This window comes from Octopus bimaculoides, chromosome 7 (assembly GCF_046866305.1).
Source record: "Octopus bimaculoides isolate indiv1 chromosome 7, ASM4686630v1, whole genome shotgun sequence".
Taxonomy (NCBI): Eukaryota; Metazoa; Mollusca; class Cephalopoda; order Octopoda; family Octopodidae; genus Octopus; species Octopus bimaculoides.
The window spans coordinates 98,924,996-98,948,442 of NC_142934.1; the positions used below are offsets into that span (position 1 = coordinate 98,924,996).

Genomic DNA, 23,447 nt, shown 5'->3' on the forward strand with positions numbered 1-23,447 from the left:
ATTGACTATTGCAGAATGTTTTTCAGATACAACCAACTACTGTGTCATTTCCTCCTCTTCCTATCTTTTTCCTCCTTCTTCGCTTTCTACGATTCTTTCTCAAACTGTGTATGGGTATATTTCCTTTACTCATTGTCTGCCATCAAGCCCAGTGTGTGCACTTACCTTGCACCTATCTCTCTGTATCTATCTTATACTCTTTTAACCCTCTCTCTACCCCTCTCTCTCTCTCTGCGATATAAAGCGTGATTGGAGAAATCAACCAACTAAACAACATTTGTATCGGCTATTATATAAACACACACACACACACATGCACGCATATGGAGAGAGAAGGAGAGAAAAAGAAAGATAGATATACGTATAAACACATACACACATACACACATACACACTCACTAATGCATATGTGCAAATCGTCTCTTGATTTGAATTTTTGATTTCATTTTGATGTCATATCCTCAATGCATGGTCAGAATGAACAAATAGTTAAAGAAAGAGGTGTATATATGTATGTAATACATGTATGTATGTATGTATGTATATGTATGACTGTAAATCTGTATCTAATTCTACATATATATAAATTTTTTTTCGAACTATTAACCTCAGCTTTATAAATAATAAAAAAAACTCTTAATATTTAAATCTACACTACATTTCGATCGGTTTGATATCCGAGCATCATCAGGTGTCTTATTCTCTGATATGTATATGACTGTATTCGAACTAAGAATATTTATTTCTGAAGTAATTGTAGGAATTCTCTTACACAAGAATTCTCTTACAGTTAGTGGAAAACAGCATAACTACAAATAGTTTTAAAATGAAGACTCCTTGTTCAAATACGGCCCTTTACTCTGCATTAGGTTATCAGATAAATTCGTTCGTTTTTAAACTTTTTTTCTTTATAACATTTCCAATATTATTTCAATTGAAACACACATATACATAAAAAAAAAACTTATCGTAATATTTTGTTTTTTCTTTATGTACCTCTATACTTCCTTTACAAATTTTGCTTATCCGTATAGCTATAGAATGTCATGTAGAAAAAACCGAATGAATTTATCTGACAAAATAATAGATATCCAGGAATATGATGCCTGCTGACGATCGCTGATCGAATCCATTGAAACGTAATCCAGATTGCAATCCTGTAGCTAATAATTCAGCTCAGATACTGGGTTAATAAATACTGTTTATATGTATGTATGTATGCATGTATGTATGCATACATGTATGCTTGTACGCATGCGTGCATAAATATATTATCTATATATGCATATAGATATAAGTTTATATATGTGTGTATATATAGATATATGTGTGTGTGTGTATATATATATATATATATATATAAACACATATGTATGTATAGTCTGTCATACCGGCCATGATGAAATACCACAAGGTAAAGAAAATACGTATTCGCCTTTATATATTTAATCCTTTATATTGAACACTCAATATTTCATCTATTCAATAAGACATATTCCATATATTCAAAAGACATTCAATACTTTATTTCATTGTACCATCCATTTTTATTTTATATTATATATTGTATATTCCATATTCTATATCCCACATTGGTTTTGCAGGAATATAAATAAAACAAAAAAAAACAGACAGAGTTGGAACTCTTTTAAACAAAATAATATATTCCTCTATACACAATCATACAAAACCCCTTTTTTTGTATTTATTTTTACTCTCTCACACACACACACACACACACACACACACACACACACACACACACACACACACACACACACACACATATATATACATATATATATATATATATATATATATATATATATATATATATATATATATATATATATATGTGTGACGAAAGAACTCTGGCCGAAATAAGATTAAGATTAATGTAATATAAAGCTGAACCAAATTAACACCAAATATATAGTGCGCGTGTTTTTATTGGCTAAACTGGCAATATGACCATCCCCAAGTACAACAACATATATATATATATATATATATATATATATATATATATATATATATATATATATATATATATATATATATATGGGAGAATGTACGAAAAAACAACAACAGACGAGGACAGGTGGTGTAAATAACAAAAGGATGTATTAGTATGACGCTCGGGAATACGGAAAGTCTTTGACGTTTCGAGCTACGCTCTTCAACAGAAAGAATACGGAGACAAGGAGAAAAACACGGAGAAAAAAATTGAATAGTGTTCAGTCAACGGTCAATCATAGTAATCAATCATAGTATATATATATATATATATATTATACACACACACACGCACACACACATATATATATAATATAATATAATATAATATACACATATGTCGGCGCATAGGCGTTTGACAAAGACAGAAAGAAGTACTCAATATACAATAGTATAGTTCATGCACTTTTTAAAGACTGATGCTTCACTCTGTAGCTCTCTGAGTTCACTTTTCAGTCTTTTGTGGTGGGAATACGAAATTTAGGTGTCATAAATGAAAATATGTATGTATGTGTTGTTTGCAAAAACAAAACAAACAAAAAAAAGCAAAAAAAAAAAAAAAAAACAGAAAGGGCTGAATGTAACTGCGGAGTCTCAACTTAGTTGTCTTTCTCAAGAATGGGTACTCAAATGCTTAAATGTATTAAGGGAACCGCCAATAAATGCTTGACTGTTTTTCTTTTTCATATATAACTCTATATAAATACAAACATTTATACATACATACATACACAAACACGTGCGCGCACACACACGGGCACACACACGCACGCACACACATATGTGTATATGCATGTATATTACACACACACACACACATATATGTATATATATATATATATATATATACATAGAGACGCGAAGTTATGATACAGTGCATGAACAGCAAACAACCAGTTACAGTAGATCTCATTTTATGTATGCGTTCTACGTATCTACGTATGTATGTATATGTGTGTGGTGTGTGTGTATATACATATATAAACACCTCGCACGTGTGTGTGCGTGTGTGCATGCGTGTGTGTGAGATCGTGTGTGTTTGTGATTTTGTGTTCATTTGTGTGTACGTTCCAAAACTGTACTTACCTAAATCTTCCAAACTGCTTCCTGATATCCATATAATAATTATAAGGAAAAGTGACCGCCTGATTAAATAATGTCCAGCTTAACCCTTCTTGTTTCTGTAGTGGTTATCTCAGCCAACAGTCTCTGCTGTAGATGCCGATACACTATCACCCAGATTCAGTGCTTGGCTCTATTGCACACCGCCCGTTTTCAACTAGCATTTTGCTTTTCTTTTCTATACTTGTCTTTGACGCAACACGTACTATCGTTGCGTGTGCCAGCACGAGTTTGTTTTATCCGTACGACTTGTATATCGCTAACAGCTTAAGTAGTCCTTATAGCGTACCCGGCTTGACGTATGTACACTAATGTACAGTTTAAATATGCTTGGGTGTCGCAATAAGTGTGGTCGGGTGGTTGAGTGTCTTGAGTAAGTTTACTCTTTAACTGAAGTGAAAATCTTTGTCTTGTTTTTTTTATTTTATTTTTCACTTACACGCGGTCACTTCATATACATGCACGTATATACTTAACCACAAATGCACAAGTATATACACGCATGCACATAACATACATACATACAAACATATATGTGCGTATGTATATATATAATTATGTATATGCGTGTCTATGCGTATGTTATATATATGTATGTATGCATGTATAAATATGTGTGTATGTATGTATGTATGTATATATATTCACAAGTACATCAAGATTGTAGTTTGAAGCAGATTTTGGCTTTAGTTGGTTATATATGTATGTATATATGTATATAAGATATATATATATATATGTATGTATATATAGATATGTATGTATGTACATATATGTGTATGTATGTATGTATGTATATGTATGTACGTATGTATGTATATGTGTGTATGTATGTATAGATATGTATATATATTTACAAGTACATCAAGATTGTAGTTTGAAGCAGATTTTGGCTTTAGTTGGTTATATACGTATGTATATAAGATATATATATATATGTATGTATAGATATGTATATATGTGTGTGTATGTATGTATGTATGTGTATGTATGTGTATGTATGTATGTATATATATGTGTGTATGTATGTATGTACGTATGTATGTATATGTGTGTATGTATGTATAGATATGTATGTATGTATATATATATTCACAAGTACATCAAGATTGTAGTTTGAAGCAGATTTTGGCTTTAGTTGGTGACTTAAGAGTGGATGATAGTAATGCAATTATAGGTCACCTCAACTATCAACTATGATAATACATAGAGGGTGGTGGTGGTGGGAGGGTCCGATTCTACTACTACTACTACTACTACTACTATTATAACTACAATTAACAAGTGCATGCACCACCACCACCACCACCACCACCACCACCTCTAACGACACCACGCCACCTATTCAACCAGTATTTCCCTTTCTCTTACCGTCTCCTACCTCACCCGTTACTGTTGTAAACCTTTAGTTGAAATATAATAACAAATAATAATAATAATAATAATAATAATAATAATAATAATAATAATAATAATAATAATAGAGATACAGCTAGTACGAGCTAGTTTGACTATTTCTTCTTCTTCTTCTTCTTCTTCTTCTTCTTCTTCTTCTTCTTCTTCTTCTTCTTCTTCTTCTTCTTCTTCTTCCATGTACCCTTGTTTTGTTTTCTTCTTTCTTATCCCTACAGAAAATAGCACTTGTTTCGGCACCACCGCCCCCCCCACTAACAACAACGACAACGATAGTAACAATAGACAACATGAACACTCATACCACTATCATCAACATCACCAAAGCTTTTGTGAACAACATTAGCATAGCAGCCAAATCTCCCTCAATTTATACTTTACGGTTCTATTTAATCCTTAAACGACAAGGTAGTCGTTTAGATCATTTCGATCAGGTTTGACCTTGGGCTAAACAACACCAACACCACCACCATCTCCAAACCATGTCTAGTTACACCAATATCACTACCACCACCACCACCAACGTGACCACCACCACCACCACCGCAACAACGACGACGACGACGACGACCACCACCACTGCCTCCGCTACCGCCGCCACCTCCGCCGCCGCTGCCGCCACCACCACCACCACCACCACTACCACCACCACGACCACCACCACTACCACGACGACCACCACGACGACCACCACCGCTACTGCCATCACCGCCGCCGCCGCCGCCGCCGTCACCACCACCACCACCACCACCACCACCACCACCATCACCTCCACCCACTTGCGATTCCACCGATATCACCAGCGCCAAACCACTTCCAACACCACCATCTCCACCAACACCAACACCAACACCAACACCAGCACCAACACCAGCGCCAACACCCGCTACTGTCCCGTCTGCTGTGGCCATCACTGTCAACAAAATCAAACATCACATCTAGAACTTACTTCAGCTTCAACATCAACACCAACGACAACTTCAGCAACAGCAGTAACAACACCACCACCACCACCACCACCACCACCACCACCACCACCACCACCACCACCACCACCACCACCAACAACAACAACAACAAGAATTACAACAACTACAGCGACAGCAGTACCTACAACATGAGTAACAGCACCAACAACAACAGCAAGAACAGCAACAACGATAGTGGCACCATCAAAGATTGATTGGTATCATGAGGTGCCAGATGCGAGTTGGTACCGTTTGTGAGCGACGTTTAACGTAGCTTGACGCATATGCGCGCGCATACATACATACATGCATACATAATACATATATACATACAAACACACATACATACATACATGCATAATACATACATACATATATACATACAAACACACACACATACATACATACATACATACATACATACATAATACAAACACACACACATACACACACACATGCATACATAATACATAATACATACATACATATATACATACAAACACACACACATATATACATACATACATACATACATACATACATACAAGCACACATACATACATACATACATACAAACACACACACATACATACATACATACATACATACATACATAAATATATAAATATATATATATGTGTGTGTGTGTGTGTATATATAAATACACAGGCATATTTTCTCTTCTACTCTCACATGCAAATTTACAGGTACACACACATGTTTTCTCTCTCTCCCTCTCTTCTTTCTCTCTCTCCCTTTCTTCTTTCTCTCTATCTCTCATATGTATGTATGCATATATATCTATATCTCTCTCCCTCCCCTCTCTCTCTCTCTATATATATATATATATATGTATATATATCTATCTATCTATATATAAATGCATAGCTGTACATATATAGCCTCGACAAGAAAGATAATGTACCACAAGTAGACATACATACACAGGCATACACACGTATACATACAGGCAAGCGGATACATTTCAACACACATGCACATATACATACGTGCATAGATAAACACATATATACAGACATACATAAACACATACATACACGCACAAACACGTCATGTGTGAAGTCATCTCCAGTTGCATGTTAACGAATGTCTCTCGATCTTCTGAAGCTAACATCTAAATTCCATTAAACCATAACCTTACAATCTGAAAAATGAAGGCCACATTAGTATAGATATACAATCCCTTTCCTTTCTTTTTCCGGATCTTTTTTAAAACGGGGGCCACATTTTTCATTAACGAAACACTTTGAAACTTGGAACACTGGTAGAATGTGTCATATAAAACATCTTTTTCTCTTAGTCTTCTTTAAAAAAAAAGAAATCCATAAGTTATTCCATGTTAAAGTTGTCGTATTTCTGTAATTTCAACCAATCACTGACGTCCATTCAGCCGATATACATTAAGTGCCGACTACATAAACAAACGATTCTGAAACAATTAACCCTAACCCTAACCCTAACCCTAACCCTAACCCTAGGGTTAGGGTTAGGGTTAGGGTTAAAGCAAATTTAAAATGAAAAAAGCAAATAAAACGAAGGTATGGAGATTAAATACGCTTTACATCGCTTAATCAGCCAAAGGAGTAAATGTAAACAACTGAATACTTGTCAGTGATTGGTTGAAATTATCGAAATAAGACAATTTTTTACATGAAATAAATTCGAATACAAAAATATTTTTCTGTTCTATAACACAAAATAGATAAGTATACGAAGTTTGAAAGCCTTTCGGTACCAAAAACACTTCGTAAAACATTAATGAAAAATGTGGCCCCCGTTTTAAAATAGATCCCTTTTTCCTCCTTCACTCATTTTACCTCTCCTCCTCCTCCTCCTCCTCCTCCTCCTCCTCCCCTACCCCGCCCCTGTTATTATGAGGATCGTCTGCTCTCGAATACCGTGGATCGCCATCTTGGTCTTACCGTGCTGTCCTTACACATTTACAACACTTTAAGTCTGTCCATTCCTTGTTATCCATCTACATAATTTCTGGTTTTCCCTTTTCTTATTTTGCCTTAATTTTGCCTTCTATAGATTTCTGTAAATCTAAGTCTGTAAACCTCTATATACTTTGTAAGCCATTTTCGTTTTCTGTAAGTCTCAGTAAACAATTTTTCTAGTTAAGTCGAAGTACAACAGTTTTTCTTTATTTGTTGGAGTCAAATAAAATTTTCTTAAATTTTCCCACTTTTAGGTCTAAATCATTGGTTTATACCCTGCCTATGATATTTTCAAAAAACTTCTATAGGCGTAGGCAAGGCTCAGCGGTTTAAAAAAGCTCACTTTACAACTTCGTGGTTTTGGGTTCAGCGCCACTGCGCAGCATCTTCGGCAAGAGTCTTTTATTATATCCCCGAGCTGGCAGAACCGTTAAGGTGCCAGAAAAAAATGTTTAGCGGCAGTTCTTCCGATTTTACGTTTTGTGTTCAAATGCCGCCGGGGTTGACTTTGGCTTTCATCCATTAGGAGTCGATAAAATAAGTACCTGTTGAACACTGGGGTCGACTTAACCCCACTCAGAAATTGCTGGCCCTGTTCCAAAATTTGAAACTAATATTTAATGCATATTAAGATGCCGAGCTGGTAGAATCACCAGCCCACTGGACAAAATACTTAACGGTATTTCGCCCGTCTTTACGTTCTGAGATCAAATTCCACCAAGGTCGACTTTGCCTTTCGTCCTTTCGGGGTCGATAAAATAAGTAGCAATGAAGCACTGGGGTCGATATAATAGATTCGCTCCCTCCTTGCAAACATGCTGGCCTTATGCCAACATTCAAAATCAATAATTAATGTACGTTGATGTAAAGTATGTTTGATATTTTTCAAATGTCTTTGTAGCACAACTTATATCAGGAAAACGTCCCCACACGTTACTTTTAAACATGAGCAACACACATTTAGAGCCCTATGGGGCTCTAAACTATCCTTAACATAGCTGTGACTGCATCCCCAAAATTGACCCGTCTCTTCAGCCTTCAACGATTACTGACTTCCCACAAAGCATTAGTACGGAAGGAGGCAATTAGGTGTGGCTGTTTGGATGCAGACGATCTGGCATAGCTGGCTGGACATTGAACTTATTTTGGCGAGAGTACGTTTTGACAGAGGAAACAAACACCACACATGCACGCGCACGCAGAAATATACATATACAGATAGAGAGAGTGAGGGAGAGACATTATGTTTACATACAAATATAACTAGATACTTACACACATAAACACAGAGAGAGAGAGAGAGAGAGAGAGAGAGAGAGAGAGAGCGGAGGACAGAGTGAAACAATGAGAAAGAGAGAGTAGAGGAGAACGAGAGAAACATCAAAATATATGATGTCAAGTCAGCATCGAATCAGCGGCGCCAATAGGCGGCACCAAAACAGCCGCACCACAGCGTCTCTTACTCGCACAAGTAAGTCTGACGATGAAAAACCAGGAAAGCCGCTGCTGCTGAAAATACAAACATCATTGGCTGCATTCAAGGAAAAGTCACTGGGCTGACTGGCATAAAGTTACTTGCCATCATGCTTCACCTTCTGATCCACAATCATACTGTTCCCCCGCCCCTGCATTTTCTGTTGCTACTATAATGGTCTTCATTCCACGGAATAGACGTTAAGCTACCTCCATTCAGGCACTTCCAACTTATTTGCCTACCCTTCTCCCCTTCTCTCCTCATTGCGCTTAGCTCTTCTTCCTCATCAGAACGACTCTTCTTACGAACCTATCGAACACTGAATTCAACAGATCGGAATGAAGAAGCTTTAGTTTCGTTGAATTCTTAAATTACATCGCCTCAGTACGAACTATAGTTAATTAAACCGAGACATCAATGAACGGACTGATTTGGAAATAGGCAAAAACAGTGTTTTTCATTGTATTTTCCATAAGTAGACGCAAACTACTCTACTCACCTACAGAATCTCCCCTTTCTCCTCTATCTCCTTCTCTATAGATCGAACGAATTAAACACTCCTGATGAGCCGGTAATAACCAATGAAACAAGCTGAACTTATTCTACAGCAGTGCTCGATGAAGTGGTCAATATTAATATACTGAGATTTTACGTGGTCATTCACGTGTTCGATATAAACAACACAATGAGCATTAAGGGAGCTGAGCGAGGTAATTAAAGGCTAAAACACTAATTTCCAACAAAATATTGATGCTATAACTAGTATTCACTAAAAACATATTTCACATTAAATATTCCGACTACATCAATGAATTTATATTGTTCTTTATCAATTTTGTCGTGTATTTTCATGAATTTTTAAAGAAAAATTATCAAAAACCAGTAACGATACAAAAGAACGACGGGATTATTGACATTTAAGTTATGAAATTTCTTTTCACTAAATCTAAGTATCAATTTCATTTTAGAAATTTATGACAGCGTTGCTAAATTATCAACGATTCTGACCAGCACTCGACCACTGTCCGCAAATACAGCAAATCTGGATTCATCAGAGAATATGACAGTGTTCCAAAATGCTGGTGACCTCACCACCATCTCACTGGCTCAATCTTTTCTCTACTTGAGCCGAGGCTATAGTAGAAGACACTTGCCCAAAGTGCCACGCAGTGGAACTGAACCTGGAATCATGTGGTTGGGAAGCAAACTTCTTACCACACAGCCACACCTGCGCCTATATGTGTGTGTGTGTGTGTGTGTGTGTGTGTGTGTGTGTGTGTGTGTGTGTGTGTGTGTGTGTGTGTGTGTGTGTGTGTGTGTGTGTGTGTGTTGATATATATAATACATTAAAACTATACCAATATTTTTCAGTCTGATTTATCTAATTTCTCATTTACAAATTTTATAAATTAAGTGCTGCTGAACTCAAATATATCTTAGAACACGGAACTTGGCTGTCGTAACTTAATAGTTACAAGGTGAAGTAACTTGATATTACAACGGAAAAGAAACAATAAACAAAAGAAGAGAGAACAACGCTAATAACAATGACTTTGCTATTATGGACGTAGTCAGCTGATAGAACAACACAGTTGCCCAATCATATCTTAGCTCACATAGATCCTGAAATTGCTTGCTAATTGAATTATTAGTAAGACGCATGGCCTAGTAAGGCGTCGGGCTTACAATCATGAGGAACTGTCGTCTAAATTACTCAAAAATGAAAATAACACTCATTTTAGCTGACATATTTACCATAATTACGTAAAAATATCTCGAAGTATTAAAGAGTAAATTTATTCAGCAAAATCACCATTGGCTTCAGCCACGGCCTCCAGACGACTTCGGAATCGCCTGTATATATTGCATCGCATCCTGTATATATATATATATATATATATATATATATATATATATATATATATATATATATATATATATATATATATGTATATGTATATGTATATGTGTGTGTGTGTGTGTGTGTGTGTGTATGTGTGTGTGTGTGTGTGTGTGTATGTGTGCGTATGTGTGCGTGTGTGTATCCGACATACACGTCGGGCTTCCACACAATTCTCGTCTGCCAAATTCACTCACAGGGCATTGGTTGAACCGGATCTATAGTAGATGATAATACTCAAGATGTTCCGCAATGAGATTGAACCTGAAACCACGTGGCTTCAAAGCAATCTTCTTTACCACAGTCAGATCGGCACTTATATGGAATATTGTCTACCTTTTTTTGATTCTCCAATGTTCTATGTCCTAATGTCTGTCGGTGGACTTTGCCACTGATCATCATACTTTACCGGGTTTTCGGTAAAGTAGATTTCTGTTATATCGTGAGATTTATTTCATTAAACCAATTCCCTCATACTAACCATGGCTACGCCGTATTTCTTTCCGTCACTGCTTACCTATGATAGAGTGTCATTCAGTTTGTAATGCGGTAGAGTACAAAGTGAGGGAGATTTAGTTGCTAGTTCAAACATTTCCAGCGACCACGTTGCTTGTCACTGCAGTTCTTTCTGGTGGTGGTGGTGTTAAGATTGTGGTAACAATGCTGTTGTAGCTGCTGATGATGATGGTGATGAAGAGGCGGAGGACGAAAATGATAATGATGACGATTATGATTATAATGGTGATGATAATGATGAGGATGATCATGATTATGATGGTGATGAGGATGATGATGATCATGATTATGATGGTGATGATGATGATGAAGACTGTGTTGGTGGTGGTGGAGTTCCTGATAGTGAAGAAGGGATGGTGGTGTGACCATTGTTCGTTTCACAACAGTTTTTCACCTCCTACCATCTCTTTCATCACCTTTAATTCACTTTCCATTAATCTCTCTCTCTCTCTCTTTCACTTACGCACGCACACACACACGTATACGCACACGTACACACACAGAGTTTCTCACTTTCACCCTTTCTTTTCTTTTTCGTACACCTCCCCACTCATCCCAACCTCTCCTTTCTCTCATGTGTAGCAAGAGCGTAAGAGAGTACCCTATTGTTTTTCTAAATGACTGAGGTCATGTCTCAAGTAGTTGATCGCCCTCAGTGACGAGAGCGGATTAAGTAAGTAAACAACCACCAACCAGGTCTTAACAGCAAACCCCGGCATCACTCTTTCACAACAGAAGAATTCAGCAAAAAACTTTTGTAATACAAGGAATAATAATGTTGAATTTGCATAATAAACAGTAATAAGTCGTATATGGCCTCCTACAACACACAGACACACACAGACACACGCACACACAGAGAATAATATGTGAAGGCATGTATATGAATATGTGTATTATAAATATATATGTTTGTATATATATATATATATATATATATATATATATATATATATATATATATATATTTATTACGAGATTAGGCTATAATCCAAGCAGTGTCCTCGTGAAGGTCATTAGCATATTTCGGCTTTGTTTGATTCTCTGTCTGAAGAATTTCTAATAGACAATATCTTACATGCATTTCCTACATGTGCAATTTTGTAACTCCTTTTAGCAAATGAAACATGTACAATGCTCACTAAATAATACTAAGAATTTCACCCAATCTTCTATTTTGCTATATATATATACATATGTGTGTGTGTGTGTGTATAATAATATTGTATATATATATATATATATATATATATATATATATATATATATATATATATATATATATATATATATATATATATATATATATATAATATATATGTATATATATATTTAGATATATATATATATATATAACAATAAATGAGTATATGCATATATATGTACATGTATGTATATACGTTCATTTACATGTACATATAGATACATAACTGGGTACATAACGTGGCAAAAGAACAAGGACAAAATGGTAAACAAGGTGCAACAAACAAGCAGGCCACATAGAAACATCCCCTTCATCAGTTGCCACCATTAAAACACCGGCGTTTCGAAGAATTAAGGCAGTACGCATCGTTAAAATGGTTCTTCCCACGAACACAAATTAAATTGTTTTCGTGGAGGGTAGTGGCGGACGGAAAACACGACAGGAAAACGAAACGGTGAAATAAACAAACAAAAAGGCTGTACAGCCAGACGTGAAGTGTGTATGTCTTGAACGCTGTGAAGCACGTACAGGAGGGGCAAAGAAGTACGTGCGAGCTTGGTGATTCCAAGAACGAAAAGAAATAGCAGCCGGACACACGTGACCAAGGCTGTGTGAAGAGAAAGAGTAGCAGAGGGAAAAGGAGGGGAGGAAGTAGAATAAAAGTGAGCAACGAGAGGTAGAGAGAGAGAGAGAGATAGTAAAAACACATATATATATAAAAACAAAACAAAAATGTGTGCACTGACCAACAGTTTGCATTGAATAGAGCAGTTACCTGGCCATTTGACGTCAGCATGAAAAAACAGAAGTGAACTCATTGAATTCCCTAAAAACATTTGCCAAATACATGGGTACTAACCAATCAAGGTGGTCCAGTTATTACAGGAGACTACGCAAACGTCTCCAGACTAAACAAAGAAACGAAAAGCAACCAAGCGAAACTCAGTCAGTCAGCTTACTCTGATAGATAGCATCAACAATCAAATATGAAGAACTGCCTCCCGAACAATCTGTGATAAACACCCATTGAAAATTTAATCCAAATACAATACAACTTCCAGAACTCTCTATATTTAGCTAGTTTTGAAAATCATGAAAACTGTGAAAGTAATTGTAAATATTTAAACATAAACCACATCTTCAAGTTTTCTTTTCTGTATACTTCCATTTGTGTGGGGAAAAACCAATTATCTTGTGTATGTAGGCGTGTATGTATATATGTCATTAATCAGTTTTATTTTAGTGATGATGATGTCATATCTCCTGTTGAATTTTTTGACCAACAGGATAAAAGATTTTTCACCAATGGGATTCAAGTACTGCAATACCGATTGAAGAAGTGTGTGGACCGCAAGGGGAACTATGTTGAAAAATAAATCCTATTTGGTCACATTCCATGAGAGCATTTTGGTCATCCGATGAACTTTTTCAACCGATCCTCGTATATAGTCGTAAATCGACCCGTTTCTTCTACTAAAATTGTGTTTACATAATTTATATATATATATATATATATATATATATATATATATATATATATATATATATATATATATATATATATATATGTACACGTCTTTTTGTCTTTATCTATGTACATATGTAAGTTAAAAAATATAAGTACCATTGTGTAGGCGTATATTGTATTTTTGTTGCTGCTTCTGCCAAGTATGTAGCATTGTAATAGTTTGTGTCTAAAGGTTGTGTCTGTTTAAGTGTATCATGATGTGCTTGTATGTGAATATGTATGTGTGTATGTATACCATTATTCAGTTGTATTTCAAGATTTCTTACACATAGAGAAAGAGCCACTATCTAACCTAGATTTAAGGCTCCTTCTTTGGAATTTTAATAACATCAACTGGGTATGTATGTATGTATGTATGTATGTATGTATGTATGTATGTATGTCATTATTCAGTTTATTTCGAAATTTCTTGCCAATAGAAAAAGAACCGGTTTCTAACCTAGATCCAAGGTTCCTTCATTGGATTTTCAACATCAACAACAGGGTATTTTTGTTTGTTTGTATGTATGTATGTACGTATGTATGTATGTATGTATGTATGTATGTGTGCAGATTTGTATGTTTTGTTTTATGTATATATTCTCATGCATATAGCTACATATCTAGACATGCTCATATATTTTTAAATGATAAACTTCTGGAAAGTTTTACAGATTTTTACAGTTCCAGTGATGCATTGGATCTGTAGTTTTCGAATTAGCTTTCTCCTTTCTGGTTTTGAGAAGCCTAATTTCCCGAGATTGGTATTTAGACAGTGTGTTACATATCCTAGGGCCCCAATAATTACAGGTATAAACCTGAACTTGTAATCTGGATAGAGTAACTGCAGATTTTTCATTAGTTCAGCGTAGATGTTTTCTTTTTCGCTGATCTTCAGCTTTATGTTAACATCCACTGGGCAGCTAATTTCCACAACCGTGCACAGTTTCTCTTCTCTATCCCAAATCGTTATATCAGGTCTGTTCTACTTACATTTTGTTGAGGTTTTCACTGGGACATTCCACCAGTACTCCTTTTTATTATGAGTGGCTATGGCTTCTACCACACTGTGGGTTCTTATTCCTTTGTCTTCGGAGTTAGCCTTCCGACGGATTTCATTATATGGAATCCTAGCTATAACGCCATGTCTCATCGGTAGATAATACGTGATGACATTTTCGGACAACTGCTTATGACGTGAGTGATATCTTCAGAGTGAACTTCACGAAGTCTGAATCGGTTGTCACATTTTACGGCTTTACCTGTATGTGTATCTCTTTTATGTATCAGGTACTTGGTTGATATTTCCTGTTCCTGGATTGCAAACGCATACCCTTCAAAGTGGGAGGTAGTAATCCGGCTATTGGTCCATAATAAACTGCTTTGATGATCGATGTTACTATCTTCACGGAGCTTTCTTGCAACATAACCTTGCGTAGTCTTCTGCTCATATAGGCTCGTCTTTTCATCTGATACGTCGTGCGACTTCTTTGGGCATATATTCAAGGTTATCAGACAAAGAGTGTTGCTCAAGGAGCTGCCTTCCAAGTCTTATGATGTTATCAGCTTCATGTGTCCAAACTTGGTCAAGGGATGCACTTCGACACTTGGTAGTTAAAAGATGTTGCCGAAGGGATATGATGCGACATTCAAAGGTATTTTGGATCGATGTTAAGCCTCTGTCGCCTTGTTTACGTTTTAGGTAGAGGCTGTCTACGTCATTGTTTATGTGGAAATTATGTGTGCTTATTAGCATTTTTCTGGTTTTCACATCAATGGTTCGGATCTCATCAAGCGTCCAATCCAGTAGCCCAAATGTTGGTATAAATACTGGCACTGCAAATACATTGCGGGTCACTGTTTTATTGAATGCAGAGAGTTCTGAGGTTCATGTATGTATGTACGTATGTATGTACAACTTTCGCCATGACAACTTTCTCTATCATGGTCAATGGGACGATCACACACCATCCTTCCAAGCAATGCTGTAAACAACGGAAGTGAGTTAGAACATTAAAACTGAGTGCGCATGCACAACAGAGTTCAAGGTCAATCTTTGCCAAACGACTTCACTCTGTGTGCATTAGCTTCGTAACTGTAACAATAGTCCGGATACTTATTGATCAGACCTCGTATTTATGTATGTATGTATGTATGTATGTATGTTTTTTATCTTTTACTTGTTTCACACCTAAGACTGCGGTCGTGTTGGGGCAAGCCTTGAAAAATTTATAGTCGAATGTATCGACCTCAGTCCTTTTTTTCACTATTTTAAGCCTGGTACTTATTCTATTGGTTTCTTTTGCCGAACTGCTAGGTGACGAGGATATAAACACACCAACACCGGTTGTGAAGTGGTGGAGGTGGGGACAAGCACATACACATATACATAGATATATACATATATATATAGATGACAGGCTTCTTTCAGCTTCTGTCTACTAAAGGCTTTGGTCGGCCCGGGGATATAGCAGAAAACACTTTCCTAAGGTGCCACGCAGTGGGACTGAAACCAGAACGATATGATTGGGAAGCAAGCTTCTTACCACACAGCTACGCCTGCAGCTTATTTACTTTTTTTTTGGATTTGGTTTATGAGATTGTTGATGTAAATTTCTGTGTTAAAACATGTTGTCGTGCCTTGGGATTCTCATTACATCAATAATTATAAACATAGGTGTTTGCTCATTTTAATTGGCGTAATGACACCCCCTAGACACTACAGTATAAGCAATATATATGTATATATATATATATATATATATATATATATATATATATATATATATATATAATATATAATTATATGCATATATCCATACATAAATGTACATACCGACATCTATATATCTATATGTATACATACAAGCATATATATGTACAGGACATCACAAAAAACGTTAAACACAATGAGAAACGAAAACATGAAGACGAAGACAGAAGACGAACTTTTTTTTCGAACAATGAAAAAAACAGAGAAAAGAGACATGCAACATAAAGAATATTACCCTTCTTCAGTTGTCCCTGCTCCATCTACTCCGACACACACACACACACACACACACACACAGACACAGACACAGACACACACACACACACACACACACACACACACACACACACACACACACACAAGAAGAGTAAGTTAATCGCAAAAATTAAGAATTTTTCCAAAATTAACATACCATTAAGAAAAAAAAAAAGACAAACAAGAAAAAAAAAAAAACAGTTTGATTGCCACCAGGCAATTGTCTTACTTTCACTAGAAGTGGAGGCAATTTAGACTTTATCTTGTATTATTACTAATATACCATTTGACGTCTTTGTTCTCCAACTATATACCACAGCGCACTCGGGGTTATGTCCCTTAGCTTAATTTTGTTTTAATTGCGCAAACACACACACACACACATGTATATATATACACGTGCATATTTTTATAAACATATTCATGGAATCTCCTGACGTGGACGACAGATGTGGGTTTTGGAATTTCCTGTTGAAAGACCTGCACAGATTATTGTTTCTAGTGACCAAGTGCTACACAATAGTTCACTCCGCCCACCAAATCAACATTACCTGTTCAGGTGCCTAGTATGTCACACATCAAATGTCGAAGTGATAGCAGAGGGACGTCAGTTGAAATATTTTGTTAAAGGATACAATGCACCGCCCAGTACGGTAATCGAACCCACGATGGCGCGATCATGGATGAAACATTCTAACCACTAGGCTACAGGCCATCAAATATATATATATATACAGGAGTGGCTGTATGGTAAGTAGCTTGCTTAGCAACCACATGGTTCCCGGTTCAGTCCTACTGCGTGACACCTTAGGCAAGTGTCTTCTACTATAGCCTCGGGCCGACCAAAGCCTTGTGAGTGGATTTGGTAGACGGAAACTGAAAAGAAGCTTGTCGTATATATGTATATATAAGTATGTGTTTGTGTATCTGTGTTTGTCCCCACAACATCGCTTGACAACCGATGCTGGTGTGTTTAGGTCTCCGTAACTTAGCGGTTCGGCAAAAGTGACCGATAGAATAAGTACTAGGCTTCCAAAGAATAAGCCCTCTGGGTTCGATTTCCTCGACTAAAGGCGGTGCTCCATCATGGCCGCAGTCAAATGACTGAAACAAGTAAAAGAGCAAAAGAGAAAGAGAGCATATATATATATATATATATATATATATATATATATATATATATATATATATATATATATATATATATAATTATTATTATTATTTTTTTTATTATTATTATTATTATTATTATTTTATTAAGGTAGTTAATCGTAATTTAAAAACCAAAAGGCATAGGTATAATCGTCATTAAAGTGATTAAGGGACCAAGTCAGCACCACCAGATCTAGAAATAAGAGTCAAAACGGGCAAAGCTCTTGTCTGTTGACTGACAAGGGAGACAACCTTCCTACAGCAAGCGAGAACGTCATATCATCGACGATTTCGGATTGAATTAATCCTCATCAGTGGCACTCCGTTGACCAGGGTTAAGCTGCCAGGGTACACTTTTTTGCTGGTCGCATTGCATAATGGTTTAGTAACAACATTATGCCGCAATGTAAAGCATACCTCGATGACATTTTGGGGCAACATATGTTTAAATGTGTTATCCATTCAAGAATGACATAATCGGGATATGTGATTGTAACTTGGGAGTTTCACTGTTTGTTCTGTAGATATTTTTTAGATACCTTCTGCATATGAAATGCAGAAGAGGAGCTTTGAGATTTGACGTGATGCAACCTTCTGAGTAGGACAAGAGAGGATACATCTTATATATGCATGTTATATCATGTATGTATGTTTGTGTGCATACACGGGTGTATGTGTATTATGCATGTATGTATATATGTATGTCTGTATGTTTGTATCTATGTCTGAATGTATGTAGGTAAATATATATATACGTATATATATATATATATATATATATATATATATATATATATATATATATATATATATATATATATATATATATATATATATATATATATATATTTATATATATATATATGCATGCACGTATGTATGCATATAGATGCATGTGTGTGTATATATATACATATGTGTGTGTGTGTAAGCATTCATTGTATGCATTTATATAGGTACGTATGTATCTATGATTATATGCATATATGTATGAATATGTGTATGTATGTATGTATGTATGTGTGTGTGTGTGTGTGTGTGTGTGTGTGTGTTTGAGTGAGTGTGTGTGTGCACGTGCAAGAGATCAAATGCGCAAAGTAGCATTTAAGCATACTCTATTTTAAAATTCCTCACAAAATCACGAGACACGTACATACACAGAATCTCACACAAACACAATTGCGCACATGCACGAATATGAATATATATATATACGCATACACAAACATAGAGGTTTATACAGACACGGGCGCGCGCACACACACACATACTCTCTCTCTCTCTCTCACACACACACATGCCCATTTGTCTGTGTATATGCATATGTGTGTGTGTGTGCCTAAATTTTACTCTATCTGTACATCTATGTCCCTCTTTTGTTTTCTGGGAAGTAGTGGGGTGACACCGTTGCTCCACTGTTGTAGAATGTATGCAAAATCGAGATAAAATGACTACCAGAGCAACTGGTGTGAGATGGAGGGAAGGTAGGAGTGGTGGGGGTCGGGATAGTGGGGACGGTTAGTGTTAGTGGTGGTAGTAGTGGCAGTAGTGGTCGTAACAGCAACAATGGTGGAGGCAGTGACGGTAGATGCGGTTGTGGCTGCAGGGCTTGTGATGAAGGGCTACACTTTGCCGGTGTGTGGAAAATGATATAGTAGCGGTGGTGACGATGTAAGACGGTGGTTTGTGGCGGTAATGGTTGCAGTGAAGTGAGGTATATGAGGGTGTGGGTGTTGGGTGTGAAGCCAATTAAGCCAGATACAATCTCAAGTGACATTCGCCACTTAGCAACGTGTTTCCTCGTTCTAATGGCCAGCAGCCATATTGTGGTGGGAGACAAGACAGTGAAAGAGGAGGTAGATAGATAGATTGGGAGTGAGAGAGAGAAGAGAGAGAGGGTAGGAAGATGAGAGACATAGTGGGAGAGATAAAAAGAGAGAAGATGAAGGAGAGGTGAAGTTATAATGAAAGAGAAAGAAGTAGAATAATGTAAGAGAGGGGAAAGGGAAGAGTTAGAAGAAAGAAGTGGAGGTCCAACTAGATAAATTTGCTAAACTTTCCGGGAGTGGAGGTGCGGTGAAGAGAGGTGTAGAGAGGTGTGGTGTAGTGGTTTCGGGTAAGACTCTTTGAAATTGGCGGCAATGTAGGGTACGAGTGGCTTCCAGGTTGGATGTAGAGCCCTTATAAAATAAAAAGGGAAGAAAGCAAAGGGCTACATGAGAGATTAAGAGACAAATGTACATACACGCGTGCGTTCAGACACACACACACACACACACACACACACACACACACACACACACTCATGCACACACAAACACGCCCAAACACACACTCATGCACGCACGCACGCACATGCGTGTGTCTGTAGGTATTCCTGTGTGTACGTGTGTTTTTTGTGTGTATATATATATTGTATTCTCTTTCTATGCATGTGTGCATTTGTTGCTATGCGCAGACACACTCATACATACATACATACATACATACATACATATATACGTACGCACATCCATCCATACATACATATATCTATCCATCCATCCATACATACATACATGCATACTTATACACATACATACACACACATACATGTATATGAATATACACATAATCCACCGAGCATACATGTGTGTGAGTGAAAGAGGAAAGGAGGGAAAAAGAGAGAGAGAGAGAGGGAGAGGGAGAGAAAGAGAAAGGGGGTGGGGAGAGAGGCGGGAGGTTAATTGTGCAAAATCTAGCTGTTATTGACGCGTTTCGTCAATAATTGCTGGAGTGAATCGGTGCAAAGGCATAAATAAAACAAGCTATATTTAGAATTATTTTTAAAGAATGAGAACAGCAAGCGTGTGTTAAAGAAGGGTTAACGATGCTAGATGTCTGCTGTGAAGCTATTTATGACACAAGGTCACGGGTAAAAGCAAATTTTTCCAGGGTGAACTGGAACGAAATTTGAAACTGTCATCTTTTCAAGATTAAATAATGAGCAGCTCTTCTCATGTACTTGTATACACTTGCACACACACACACACACACACACACACACACACACACACACACACACACACACACACACACACACACACACACACATATATATATATATATATATATATATATATGCCTGGTACTTATTCTGTCGGTCTTTTTTGCCGAACTGCTAAATTACGAGAACGTAAACGCACTAACACTGGTTGTCAAACGTTGGACAGGGACAAACACATACACAAAGACACACACAAATATGGATATACGAGATATCAGGTTGAGTAAAAAGTAAGCAATGTTTTGAACCATGAAGAATTTGTACCGGATTTTTGCAGAGTTTTTAATCTTTTTAAACCTTTTTTTTTTTTTGCAATTGTCTGATGATACAGATAAGGACTTGTTCAAATGCATCAATAAATTAAGATTGATATTTTTTTCACCGTTGTTACAATCATCTGAAATGGAGCTGTCAAAGCGCAATATTCGAGCAGTTTTGCGATTCAACTTCAAAAAAGGACGTAAATCAGCTAAAACTGCTCGCAATATCAATGAAACGTTTGGGGAGGAAATGACCAGTGAGTAACATGGTTTAAACGATTTTGCAGTGGAAACCTGAGCTTTGAAGATCGTGAGCCTAGTGGATGCCCATCTGCCATCGATGACGGTCAATTAAAGACGGTCGTTGAGAAAGAACCACGTAAAAACACTCGAGAACAGGCAAAAGAACTTCAAGTTAGCCAGAAAACTGCCTGCAACCATTTGTATGCGATCGGAAAATAAAAAAAGTTCGACAAATGGGTACCACACGATTTGAATGAAAATCAGAAAATGCAAGATATGAAATTTGCTCGTCGCTTCTCCGTAACCAAACCATTTCTCGACCGTATTGTAACTTGTGTTGAAAAGTGGATTCTGTACAATAATAAAAAAAGTGACTATAGTTTGGCCGTAGAATGGCCAAACTATAGTCGCTTTGTTCGTTATGTGCTGCAATCTCATTGTGGGCAGCAGCTATGTTCCTCACCATTATTTTACTCTTACCGCGAAGCACTCTTTGAACTGGGCTTATGAAAAGTTACTGGTTACAATCAGATATGCTGTTAATATTCGTTTCAAATTTTGACCCAAGGCCAGCAATTACGGTGGAGGGGGTAAGTCGATTACATCGATCCCAATGCTCAACTGATAGTTATTTTATCGATCCCGAAAGGGACGAGAAGCAAAGTTGACCTCGGCGGAATATGAACTCAGAACGTAAAGAGCAGAAAGATATACCGCAAAACATTTTATCCGGCGTACTGCCCATTCTGACAACTCGCCGTCCTATATGCTGCTAATATTAACTAATTGTAAGACGGTGAGTTGGTGGAAATGTTAGCACGCCGAGCAAATTTCTTAGCGGTATTTCGTCTGTCTTTACGTTCTGAGTTGAAATTCCGCCGACGTCGACTTTGCCTTTCATCCTTTCGGGGTTGATAAATTAAGTACCAGTTGTGTACTGGGATCGTTCTAATCGACTGCCCCCCCCCCCCCCAAATTATAAAAATACAGTTGGATGCCTTTTTTTATAAAATGGCTATTGCAGTTCGGTTGAGTACAATAGGAATTAAAGGAGTCCATAGGCCAAAAAATGGTTCTGAACCACTGAGGCAAATCAATGGCAACCGTGAAATGTTATATGAGACAAAAGATTATAAAAGGTTATTTAAAGTAAAAGAACCGAGATCCTGTCGAAATGCCGCCACAAAAAGATTTTACCTAGCTAATTACAACAATGAAATACAACTGATAGAGGTAAAAAAAACTATAGGACTTATGAGAAATCTACAACACATCGTCTCGCGCCACAGAAGTTCAATGATAAATCCGTCTGCGTTTTAGGCACTTGATGAATACCTCTTCGGCAGGTAAATTCAAGTAATGAAAAAATAATAGTATACTAACTCAACCGCTATTACATAGACTGCGGTTATTTTGTATGTACTATTTTTATGCATGTATTTGTTTATTCACCAGCATCATCAACCATCATCATATGTATATATATATACATATACACACGCACACACACACACACACACACACACACACACATACACATATATGTGTGTATATACACACACACACACACACATATATATATATATATACACATGTGTATATACATGTGTGTATATACACATGTATATATATATATA

The 23,447-nt window shown here is 36.7% G+C and overlaps 1 protein-coding gene across 4 annotated transcripts in view; it reads right to left on the minus strand.

Annotated features, from left to right (window-relative positions):
• LOC106880209 (myelin regulatory factor-like protein) overlaps nt 1-23,447 on the minus strand; it is a 135,504-nt gene that overhangs the window by 44,988 nt on the left and 67,069 nt on the right. The window contains exon 1 of one of the 4 annotated variants that reach the window (XM_089355754.1): nt 3,103-3,267. The exons of the other annotated variants lie outside the window; for them this stretch is intronic. Coding sequence (XP_089211880.1) covers nt 3,103-3,134 — 32 coding nt within the window. The 5' untranslated portion in view covers nt 3,135-3,267. Of the gene's footprint in view, nt 1-3,102; nt 3,268-23,447 lie in introns of those variants that run through there. 4 annotated transcript variants of the gene reach the window in all.